General features: G+C 48.2%; 1 protein-coding gene across 14 annotated transcripts in view; it reads left to right on the top strand.

The window, feature by feature from the left end:
- Positions 1-5,076, top strand: part of ZNF438 (zinc finger protein 438) — a 239,376-nt gene extending 234,300 nt beyond the window's left edge. For all 14 annotated transcript variants that reach the window (XM_066386893.1, XM_066386891.1, XM_066386887.1 and 11 more), the window contains 2 exons: positions 499-2,272; positions 3,745-5,076. In XM_066386893.1, the coding sequence (XP_066242990.1) occupies positions 510-2,272; positions 3,745-4,369 (2,388 nt within the window). In that variant the 5' untranslated portion in view covers positions 499-509 and the 3' untranslated portion in view covers positions 4,370-5,076. The remainder of the gene's footprint in view (positions 1-498; positions 2,273-3,744) is intronic.
- Positions 5,077-12,661: the final 7,585 nt, after the last annotated feature.

Below are 12,661 nucleotides of genomic sequence, written 5' to 3'. Positions count from 1 at the left end.
AAGGAGAATTAGATATCGGCCACACCTTCACAAAGCTTAAACTTTATGGGGACGAAAAGACATATATGTAACATAAGTACAGTACACAGCAGACAAGCCCGAGGGGCGGCCGAGCAGAGCCCCTGGCAGCTCGGAGGTCGGGGCGTGGGGACTGCACGGCCCAGCAAGGGGACGGCACTAGGTGAGTGGAGAGCATGGGCTCGGGCAGCCATGGGCTCCAGAAGCTCTGCGAAGCAGCAGAGACGCGTGAGCAGATAAATGATTGTGAAAAGTGGCAAATGTTATTGTTACAGGGGCTATGGAACCGTGGAGGAGAATAATACTTGATCCTTGGGAAAGGTGGCAGGAGTTGGCCTTCAGACTGGATGCTGAGGGTCACAGGAGCTTGCTCAGGAGGGTAGGATGGGTCTGGGAGTGCCTTCTAGGCAGAGTGAATGAGGAGGTGTTTATTTGAGAAGTTATACCAAAGTGACTTTTTACATTGTACTGTCATTGCAGGTGGACCAGCCATGCCTTCTGGGACAATATCAAGTGGGAAAAGTTTGCAAAATAAGAGTCAGTTTAGGACCATTGCACCCAAAATTGTGCCCAAAGTCCTACCTTCCCACCTGCTGCCAGGCCATGTGCCATCACTGTCGGATCAGGTGCATTCAGGCTCCTCCGTCAGCCCCACCACACAAGGCATGCCAGCCCAGAATTATGCTTTGATGCAGGTTGCTGGCCAGGAGGGGACATTTTCTCTTGTGGCATTGCCACATGTTGCCTCAGCCCAGTCAGCCCAGAAACACGGACTGGCCCTGCCTGACAACCTTAAACTGCCCATCCCTCGGTACCAGTCCCCAAGAAGTAACAAAGGATCGATGAAGAGCTCTGTTCTGAGTGCCTCTGAAAGTGGCTGCAGCAAACCTCCTGCCCAAACCCAAGTGTCCCCGGCCTTCCCTGACCATTCTGAACCCCTAGCCCAGCCCAGTCCATCCGAGCCCATGACATCACTGGACCAAGGCCCCGGCAGTGTCAGCATGGCTGCACTGACCAGTGGAGGTGGCCCCGGAGACTCTCAGCCTCCAGTGACCAATGGCCGTGGGGATTCTAACCTCCCTGACACCCCAACATCATTCACACCAGAGGAGCCCGGTGCCATGCAGGGCCTCATGAAGACTTCAGGAACAGAAAATGTTGCAAGCAAGGAGACAGCCAGGAAGCCCTCTGCGGCCAGCAGTGAAAAACAGAAAGAGCAAGTTGATCTTGCGAGAGGTCCGATCAGGTGGCCCCCAGCCTTTCTTGGCAGCGCGCTCCAGCTGGTCCCCTCTATCACCAAATGTCAACTGCCCACTATGCCCTACTCAAAAACAACAACAGAAGTGCATGAAAGTGAGTCAGATGCTAACGCTGTAGACATTCCTTTATCTGGGCTCAGGGGAGCCTGCGATAAGACACCCACCGTTGCAGAAGGTCGGGATGCAGCTGCCAGAATGGCCGCCACAGTCCCACAGGTGCCAAAGCAGGGTGCCAGGGACAGTGCCTTTTGTCCAGCCACCAAAGTGGATCTCCACTGCAAAACAAAACTGAATGGCGGGGCAGCCAAGAGAAAAGGAAGAAAACTGAAGGTACCAGATGAAATCTTGTCATTTCAAGGGAAACGGAGGAAATGTAAAAGAATAAAAAATGATCCTCAACAATCCAGAGACCAAAAACCCGGGGCGTTGAAAAAATATCGCAGCATTATGCCTAAACCTGTCATTGCTGTACCCGCTGTGGCTCCCCTGGCCTCCCCTGCAGCTGTGTTGCAGCCCCAAAGACCCAGCAGCCTAGGACAGAGCATTTTGCTAAGTAATTCACTTACTCCTAAATACCTCAGCTGTAAGCAGGACGCCAGCCCATTCCCTAAGCCTGGCCCCACATTCAGAAATGGATTCTCTGGCATTAAGAAGTCTTGGCACAGATGCCCTGTCTGCAGCCACCACTTCCAGTTTAAACAGCACCTCCGAGACCACATGAACACACACACCGACAGACGGCCCTATAGCTGCCGGGTCTGCCGCAAGGCCTACGTGCGTTCCAGCAGCCTGAGCACGCACATGGCGCTGCACCATGGTGAGAACCGACTGAAGAAGCTCGTGTGCTGTGAATTTTGTGCAAAGGTGTTTGGCCATGTCAGAGTCTACTTCGGCCACCTGAAAGAAGTTCACAGGGTTGTCATCAGCACGGAGCCCTCCCCGAGCGAGCTGCTACCAGGGGACATGCCGAAGAGCAGAGACACGAATGTGCCGAGGTGAGTTCTGGCGGGAGGGAACCTGCAGGGCAGCCGGCTGCATAGGGGAACTGAGGCTTCTTGCTCAGAGATGCTCGTCTGTGACAGCGCTCTCAGATCAGCATTCCGTGAGTAGCTGCGTCTTCCCCTAGCTGTACTAAGAATAACCTATTTCTCTTGGTTTCTGATCAGTCATGATGTATCATGATGCTAACACCTGTCAGCCAGGCCACAGAGGTCTAGTGGAGGAGTGCTGGGAACAGTCAGGTGATTATTTTTATATCTGACATATGAAATATGAACTATTGTATATAGTTCCTGCTATTCTTTACAAAAATTTTCCCCAAAGTGGTGTTCTTAGAATTTATATCTAAACAGCATCATTTACCCAGAACATTGCATGGTCCATGGTGGCACCTCAGTGTGACCAGACCTTAAACCCGCTGTATTTGCCCGATTGTCCCCTTCAGGCCAGATTAACCTTTCCCCGTGTCCTCATTCGTAAGCACGCTTCCCAGCATTATAAACAAGCAGCTGAGGCGTCCGTCTGCCTGGCCGTTCGGACTTGCTTAGAGCAATAAGTAAGCCAGGGAGATGGCCTCCTCTTGTCTGCTGTCCACTAGACGACAGAGGAGTTTCACTAACCGGAATCCTCATTAGCACCATGGAAATTAACCATTTTCCCACACAGGATATTCTGGCCCTTGTCATTGCTTTCCTGTAGTCTGTTTTGATTTTTAGGTAAAATATCCAACCTGTATTTGGCATTCAAGGTTAGAGATGGCAAGTGTGTGGTGTGGGACAGTTACTGTCAGCAAAACTAGGCATGTTCCTGCAGCTCCTCACCTGGTACTTCCTGACTCTCACGGTGACACCTGTCACGGTAGTAACCAAAGACTAGTTGGCTCCCCTGAGGGAAACACCTGAATGGACCCTGGTCACTTGAGAAATGTGCAGCCCAAGCAGGAGTGACAGTGGGGTTGTGCAGCCTCTGCCGAAGGCCTTTCCATGCTCTGTCCACCTAGCTGTACTGGGTCGTCCTTCTCACCAGATCTTTGATGGTTGAGAGCTTAAAAGAAGAGCCTAACCAGGTGGTGGCGCCGTGGACAGTGTCGGACTGGGATGCAGAGGACCCAAGTTCGAAACCCCAAGGTCACCGGCTTGAGCACAGGCTCATCTGGCTTGAGCGAGGGGTCACTGGCATGGGATCATAGACATGACCCCAGGGTCGCTGGCTTGAGCCCAAGGTCACTGGCTTGAGCAAGAGGTCACTTGCTCTGCTGTAGCCTCCTGGTCAAGACACATAAGAGAAAGCAATCAGTGAACAACTAAGGTGCCACAACAAAGAATTGCTGTTTCTCATCTCTCTCCCCTGGCTGTCCTTCTCTCTGACTCTGTCACAAAAAAAAAAAAAAAAAAAAAAAAAAAAAAAAAACCTTAAAAGAAGAAAATTTCTCATTATGTTTTACATTGAATATTTCCCCCTTTTTCAGGGAAAACAAGTCAAGCCTGGAAGAAGACCTCCTTCTAAACCAGGCCGACGAAGTCAAATTGCAAATTAAATGTGGCCGCTGTCAGATCACTGCCCAGTCTTTTGCTGAAATAAAGTTTCATTTGCTGTACGCTCATGGAGAGGAAATTCAGGGCAGGCTACAGGAGGAGACGTCCCCAGGAAGCCAGGCAGCCCCAGAAGAGCGGGCCCAGCACGGTGCCCCTTCTTGGAAACGGCCCCCTGAGAGAAGAAAACCCCTGAGGTGCTGTCCTATTGTTGAGGAACCACACGTGGTCCCCAAATGGAAAGGGCAGCTCCGCCCTCCTCATCAGAGCACAGGTGAGGGGGCCCAGCCGGGACCCCGCGAGCTGGGAGAAGGTCCCCAGGACCCCGGGTGTCCCAGCCCACACTCTGTTCTCCTTCCGCCCCGTTCGGGCTTCCGCTGTGTCCTCTGTGCTCAGACCCTTGGATCAAAAGAGGATGTGCTCCTGCACTGGGCACAGGGGCACAGCTGCGAGGACCCGCCCGGGCTCTGGAGGGTTCTCGGGGAGCTGTCTACCCAGGGCGCAGCCCGACTTGCCAGCCCAGGGGAAACGGAAACCCTGGGGCTCGCTGGGGGGTGCTGAAGAGGTCTGACGTCACCTTTCTCTCCAAGTTCTTATTTTGTGGTGGTGTTTATTTGTAAAAATCAAACAAGTTAGGATCAACATCAGTAATCGGAAGCCGTTTTTATACATAATTTTATTTTCTCATGAAATATATGCCCTTGATGCATATTTTCCTAACCACATGCAGTTTATTTTGAGATTCTGTGCACTGACTGTTAATGTCTCAGATTTTATTTCAAAATGAAAAGATCAGAACTTGGAGATTGAAATGCAAAGGATTTTAGGCTGTTCTTCAAATACAGTCTTAAGTAAAAACGTATCTTTGAGTGTATGTATGTGTCCTTTTTGTTCAGGTATTTTCTGTTTAAGTAAGTCAACAAATGTGAAAATAGCCAGGCAACAAAATATTTTTTTTCAATCATATTGTTATATTCTCGTTTATTCGAATATAGTCTAGAACAGTGTAATTAGTAAGGTTCTCAGCTAACACACTGTACTCCCCCTTGTAGAAGGCTCACCTTTTTCGAAAAATTGGAGGTCTAAAAACTGGGTGCGTCTTACACAGTGGTTGTAGATTTTTACTTGCATTTCCCACTTTTTTGTGCTTGTTTTTGCTTTCATTGAAGACTGTGATTCCTCATCAGACACAGATGAGGACAAGCTAACAGATAGGAGTTTTGACAGTGATGAGGAGTTGTATGAATTTTATGATGAATAAAACTTGAGTTCAATAACTTTATGTAATACATTTTTTTCAAATTCCGTGCCCCAGAATTAAGGTGCGTCTTTTTTTTTATTTTATTCATTTTAGAAAGGAGAGAGAGAGGAGAGAGAAACAGAGAGAGAGAAGGGGGGAGGAGCAGGAAGCATCAACTCCCATATGTGCCTTGACCAGGCAAGCCCAGGGTTTCGAACCGGCGACCTCAGCATTTCCAGGTTGACGCTTTATCCACTGCGCCACCACAGGTCAGGCAAGGTGCGTCTTATACATGGGATTGTCTTATACATGGGGAAATATGGTACGTTATTTAAAATCTGCATTTTCAGGACTCAAATCTTTTAAAATTCTATGTTCGTAATTGCACAACGCCTTGAGGATTAGATGTGGGTGAGTTTTATAGCTGTAGTGTTTCATACCAAACTAATCAAAAAAATTTTTAGTACTTTGGCTAATAAAAAAAAAATTTACTTTTTTGGTTAAAATGTCATCTTGGGGCCAGAAAATGTACAACCTGGTAAGTGAACACTATAGATAGTTCAGTCCAGAGGTGTAGGTGTCTCAGCTGCCCTCCCTCCTGAGTGACTTCAGAGGCTGTCACTGCATGGTCAGTTTCAGGCACAGCTGCCCAGCCCAGGTTCTCTTTAAAACTTGAGTAAATGATTGCCTCTTAAATTCCTGGGAAATTACCCGAACTCAGAAAAGTTGTCATTTGAAGTTTCCGGCCATCTTGGCCACAAAATTATTTTCTCAAAATGAGGGAATGTGAGCACCCATCCTACTAAAAGTTCAGCCTTCAGATGAAAGCTTTGTGCATGGGCCGTGCCAGCCCTCTGCCCGGAGCATGGCCCAGGCATCAGCATTTTCCATGCTAAAGAACAATACTGAATCAGAAAGAGCTAGGTTCAAATTGATAGGCTAATTGGCCTCACGTCGTCTTTTTAATGCCTAATTTTAAAAACAAGTGTTCATAGAGACACTTTGGCTCAAATACTACAAAAAGTGAAAATTCAGTCCTTAGCTTTTTTGCAAATAGTTTTATAAATTTGAGAATAAGACAGTAGGAATGGAAATCTCTCAAAAATTGCACATGGCTTATCAACTGATTATACTCTACCTAGTTTCAGAGAGATAATATTAGACCTCCACTGTTTAGTAATTTTTAAATTGGGTTATTCATGAAACAACTTTACCATTTAGTGCATTGCCCAATTTGTTTTGGGGAGAATGGTCCTAAAGACACTAAAAAGTTAGATCTACCTTGAATACTGCTTGAACTGAAACTATCAATATAAAATAATTCCTAGACTGCTCCGTCCTCAGACAATAAGCGGTATTTCTGAAACAGCAGTTGGCCAAGGGCAGAGAGCGGCTTTGGAGTGTGCATGGGGTGACCACGCAGAGGCACAAGGGAAGTCTGAAGTCCCCAAGGGCATGGAGACCCCTCCTGTAGCCACATGCCTACAGCAAGGGCAAGACAGTGAGGGCACAGACACTCTTTGGAGAGGAGAAAGTCAGGAATGCTACAGAGAACAGAAGTCAGGAGGTGTGACTGGCTCACGAGTAAGTGCTGTGGCCAGGCCTGCCTCATCCAGGCTCTGATGGACGGGGTGGGGGGAGGAGCGCTCTGGTCTTTAGGAAACCTCCTTGTAAGGGAGAAGGAAATTTGCAGTGCAGAGGGGCCTCACTGAATGCCCTTGTGCATGGATTCATTTGAAATGAAAATGCTTGCTACAGTTCTTAGCTTCTAGAAACACACCCCCATGTTACAATGGGAACAGCCCCAATGCCAATTAGAATAAGGAGTTTCTGGCCCAGGTTAGGTTCACTACTTCAATGAGAATGGTGGGAAGAGGGACTAACTGAGCTAAAGTAACTTTGGGAAGAGCTCACACTGATTAGCCTGGGGGTCTTCATTGATAGGCCTTCCTTAGGTGCAGAGGTGATGCTGGTGGAGTCCCAACCTGCACATCGAACCCAGTGAGATGTGGACCGGCCATGACCCTCACTCTGCAACACCTTGAGAGAGTCACCTTCCTAAGGCTCCAGTCCCTTGTCTGTCAGATGAGAGTGATGGCCCCGCCTCAAGGCATTGTTGTGAAGCGTGATCTGATACAAATGAAATGACTGCCCCAGGTGGGGGGCCAGTTGGACCACGTAGTAGCAGGTGGCTAATATTTATTGTGCGTTTGGTCAGACGTGAAAGAAGAAGCCTGTCCTACTGCAGAAAGACCATTTTAGACAGCTCAGGTGGGCCTCAAGTCCATAATTCAAGGATGAAAATTACTAGAATCACAGATATTGGCATCTTTGTATAAAAGTGTGTTCTACTTCTTAAGTAACCAAACATATTTGGGTTGCACGGAGGTTTGGTTAAGTGTCTAATAGATCTAGAAAGCCAAGTTCACTAAATTACATCCACTCCAGGCTCCACTTCAGCCCATTGTCCCTCCCTGCGGCTGCCCCTCTGTGCCACCCTGTGGCCCTGACCTAGCTCATTACAGTGCCCACCCCAGTCTTCTGAACTTGACCGTGGTGGTTTCTGCTTCCCGCGGTAGAGCATCAGTCTCCTGAGGACAGGGACTGTGTCTTTGTCCAGCACGTAGCACCTGCCATGGAATAGTGTTCAAGAAATATTTGTTGACAAATGGATAAATCAGCTAAATACAAACCAAATTGCCACTCCCCTTTTTATAAATAAAAATTTATTGTTGTTATAATTATTATGTTGGTTTAGGAGCAACCACACTTACAGCTAGAAGGGCAGAGAGGCAAATCAGTCTTAAATTCAGCACATTCCTTCAGCTCTGTTTCTTGTGCTTGGAAAATTGTCGCCAAGCCAGCAAAATGAGATTCCTTTTTTTCTTTCTTCTGGCCCTAAATTATTTCTGAAAGTTACAGCATTTCAGATTTGTATTGTTTTATTAGCTGTCATTTTTATTCACGTCCCCCTTTGTTTCTCGCTCGCTGGCCCTCGTCCTGGTTTAGCTCGGCCGTTCCCCAGTAAAGCTGTTCCTCACATGGAGAGCACTGTCTTCATCAGCACGCCATAAATAATCTCACCTGGGTGTAGTCCAGGGCCTTCTCTGGCTCCACACACCGCCCACCAGCTGCACGGCTCCAGCGTTCTGTGGCCCCAGCGACAAGACGGTCGGCAATATGTGCTCAGCTTCATTTATTTATTAGAAGTCTCAGATCTGGGCTCGTTCGGTTTGTTCAAGCTGCTGACGTGCTTTGTTAGGCCTGTATTTTATAGGCTCCTCTCTTCACCGAGCTCCCGACAAAGAGTGCCCCAGTGAAGATGCGTCAGCCGGACAGATTTTCGGCTTCAGCTTCGTGCTGACTTTCCCGACAGTGAGCCGCTTATCTGGGCGTGGGGTGCAGTCCAGTAGAGATTTTAAGGAGATCTGCCTCTTGGGGAATGGTTCCTTGTGGAGGTGAAATGTTACTGTGTATCATATTTGATTGTGGTTATCCCCATAAGAAAACTGTGGAAGCACCAGTTTTCACGAGCACATTTTAAATGTGTTTAGTATGCAGACCTTAGCTTAGAACTACATCACATTTTCCATACTCTGAGGTGTGAAAATGTTTCAATGTGTTGCCTAACCTGGGGGGGGGGGGGGGCACTGTTTATTGAAGGAAACCAAATGTGACCGCGAAAAGAGAAATTAAGATGACTTGTTTTGATTCTGATGTGACACTGAATGGGTTTGTTTCTTTGTTTATTTGGTGAAACTTGCTGCCATCATCAAAATTGTCCCCAGACCTCTTGGTCAGCCTAACAGTAAAGAATTCACCTATAATAGGGTGGCAACGTTGCTTATTTTAATACATTTCAAAAACAAAATTGCTAGCAATTGGCATTCTAATAGATCATTTTTGATAAATCAAACAGCCACTAAGTACCAGTCAAAAAAAAGAAAAGATTTTACCTTCTGCTGTTAAATATGAACGTAATCTCCACCTAGGACTTGCATTTGTAGAAGCAGAACAATGAACTTGATCTGATTACTGCCTGAGTTGTAATGCAGATCTTAGTACAAAAATGTGGAAGGACGGGGTCCAGGTGTCTTAAACATACGAGCTGCACAACCGTCCCTGAGCTCTGACTGTATCTGGAAGTAATATTTAAGAGTATGTTCTTAGGAAACTCAAAACTGCCTTTTCCCAGTCTAATCCAAATTTAAGCACCGTTAAATGTTTCATAGGACATTCATTGAAACAAGCCTTTTGATCATGTTTACACCCAGGGAAAGTTAAACTCCAAGAAGATGAAGTCCTTTCCATGGTGTTTATTGTTTCTTGGTGTCATGGGTAGGTGGGGGAAGCAGGCGAGCGCTCTGTCGAAATGGGGCATGAGCGCTTGTTGGTGACAAAAGGTCCCATGGGCTCTCCGAGAGGAGTCCCGCTCCAGCATCCAGGCAGCAAACACCATTAATATTTTGGTACAACCTCAATGGAGCTAACAAAATTTGACAACATCTGACAAAACCTAAAATGCATAGGCACTTTGACTCCACTGCGGGGGACGTGTCCTGTAGAGACACCCACCTGCACAGGGTGCAGAGAGACATGGAGGGTGTTTCCTGCAGTGTTGTTGACATATACAAAAGACTGGCATAACAGAGCGGTTTGAAAAAGTACAGTGTACTGTGGGCTGGGTTACTCTGCAGCATAAAAGCCTGAAGTAGCCCTCCGTGCACTGCAGCTGTCTTCCACTCTCGTCTGCTTTTTAGAAAGGAGGAAGACGGAGGGCAAGGAGGGACAGATGTGCACGTGAGTGTTCATAGACAGCCCCATGGACGGTTTCTGGAAGGTTGCTTTGGGAACGGCACAGGGCAGCGGCTTGTGCATCATTGGAATGTTTCTGCTGCATTTTACTTTTTCAGTGGAAAAAATGGCTTTTCCAGATTAAGCATGCAGCTGTGCTATTACAGTGCAGGAAGGCCTCAGCAAGCTGGGAAGGAGGGGAGGTGCAGGGGCTCCACCCTTCAGCCCCTCAGCTCTGGGGCCGGCGTTCCCTCCCGGAGCACAGGCTGCTGCAGAGCACCGCCCCCACAGTGACCCACGGGGACAGGGACCTTATCAACACAGGACAGACACGCATACAGACACAGACACAGACTCCAGTCAAGACAGAAGTTTGAGCTCATGAAAGGAGTAAGATGGCCTATGTAACAATTCACATTGCATTTTGATACGGTCTGTTTGAATTTTTTTTTTATTTTTTTAATTCTGGCTACCTCACACTAAATCAATTTTGTGACCCCCTCATGGGCAAATACAGTCTGAAGTATACTGCTGTAGACCTCAGACTTTCTGACCCTTCCCTGACCCCGCTGAGTCTTTGCTGGACTTTCACCCAGTGCCTCTGGTCCCGCTATCTTGGGCTTTATGAGTGACTCTCATCTCTCCCCACACATGTGCATTTGATCGGCCTTTTGAAGAGTGGCCTCAAGCCCAAGGGAGGGCTAATGCTGAGAATTCAGACACCCTGTGGCCCATGGGAAGGCCTTGGAGTGCCTCCCCAGTAATGAATGCCCGGCCCTGAGTGGCTATGGAAGAAGGCAAAGCCCTCACTGGGGAGCCAGGATATAGTGCAGCCCAGCTGAAGGCTCTCCCCAGGAAGCCACTGGGCTTCCAAACCCCTTTCACGGTTTCAATTGACTGGAGTTGCCCACTATTGGGTTCTGGGTTGGGTTTGACCTGTCTCTCATTGCCCATCCTAATTCAAATAAAATGGTCTGGCAGAAACGGAGGCCTCTGAAGATGCCAGCTCTGGCCACACTGAAGCCAGCAGTCCTCGGCCCTCTTCCACTCCCCTTCTCTGCTGGCTGGGAGCCACGTCTGGCCAGTGTTCCAAGTGGGCGGGCACAGCCCCTACCTTCTCAAAGCCTCACTTTTCTGTGACTTCTCTGCCATTTGCCAAGCCTGCTGTAGGACTGGGTCACAAAGATAGGACATGGTCCAAGAGAGACCTCCTGGACTTCGTGACCGCTGTCCTTCCATCATCTCTCCAGGGAGTAATTCTACCATTAGACCAAGTCTGATGGAAGCAAATAAATGCCAACTGCCCCTTGCATGTCAGACACCCAGACCACAGAGAAGAGGGAAGTCTGCTTGTCACTTAGCTGTCACTTGGCCTAACCTACTCAGAGGTAACACCTAGTTACTTCACATTCTCCTGTGTGTATTCCTCAGAGTCCCTCTTTTTCAATTTTAATGCATTGGCTTGAAGAAAGGTCTGCTTCCCATTTTTTATAGCAGCTTAAGTCTGTCCCAGTTGCCAAAAAAAATGTTTATGGAACTATTCAGGGATCCTCCAAGAAGATTCCAAGTCAACACACACTTCCCAAGTACTCTCACTCAGAACACATGCCCCGCATGCCCGCTGGGGCCACCAGCTCAAGGGCCAGCTTGCCACAGAGTGGCCCGGTTTGGGGAAGTTCTCAGGACCTTCTGTTGAGGAGCTCAGCAGGGCAGTGCCACTGCTCAGCAGCGGTCCGCTGGCCCGGGGCTGGGAGTAGAGCACTGGGCTCTGTCTCTGAGAGCTAAAGGCACCAGGGCAGAAGGGAATGGGCCAGTGTTGGCCAATGCAATGATTCAATATTTCTGTTTTGCTTTGATTTCCATCAGGGCACCGAAACACCATTCCCACACACTCATCATCTTGTATGGAAAATAGCAGTTTCAGTAATAATTGTTATGATGCTGAGGGCCTTTGTTGTTGTAGAGGACAAGCTGATCCCAGTTTCACAAAGGATTCATGCTCTTCTGGGTCCTGTGGGATTCATTGGGGAGTTCAGTCCAGGACAGCTAAGAAGGTTGGCACCTCACCAGACTCATGCCATAATGGTCACTGACTAGCCCTGGCAAAAAAGGTCTGGGCCCCAGAACTGAACAATTAGCTGAAAGATTGAGATTACAGGTAGGAAGTCATGCTACAGAGACCCAAACTTTGTTCCATCCTTGGAGCAGAGAGTGTCTGGAGCTACAGACCCGTCCGTGTCACAGGCAAGCTACAGAAATAGCAAAAAGGCCTTCTGGAATAACAAGGAACTTTAAGTAGGTTCAAGAAGACCTCAGGCATGCTCCAGCTTTAACAGTCTTGTAACTCAGGGAAGAAACCACTGAATTCTAGCTGGTGGCACAGCAGATGGAGGGGGTAGGAAGCACCAGCTCTCCTAATGTCAGAGCATGGGACCGTGCTGCAGGAAGTCACGCCGATGTGTTCTCTCTGCGCTATGCTGTGGGGCTCATCTGCACAGCCGTCTCAGTCTCCGGTCAGGGGAGTAGACTGCCACGCTGCATAGTCTGAATCAAACCTTCCCACACTGGGCAGCACTGCAGGCATGCCACCCTTAGCTGTTACCTGCTGATTTCCTCCTGAGTGCCATCTGACAGGGGTGCCAATGCAGATGGCAGCCAGGGCTTATGTCATCACAACATTTTCTTCGAGAAAATGTCTTAAATGGACAATTCTTCTAGAAGGCCATTAAAATAGGTCTTGGAAAAGATTAACAACCACTGAAGTGTTTTGAATCTGAAGCATGCAGAAAATCACCCCCAGCTCCATGGGCTATCCCCTC

This window comes from Saccopteryx leptura, chromosome 5 (genome assembly GCF_036850995.1).
Source record: "Saccopteryx leptura isolate mSacLep1 chromosome 5, mSacLep1_pri_phased_curated, whole genome shotgun sequence".
In the NCBI taxonomy this organism is placed as follows: domain Eukaryota; kingdom Metazoa; phylum Chordata; class Mammalia; order Chiroptera; family Emballonuridae; genus Saccopteryx; species Saccopteryx leptura.
Note: the sequence above shows the minus strand (reverse complement) of the source record. Positions and strands in the feature narration are given on the sequence as shown.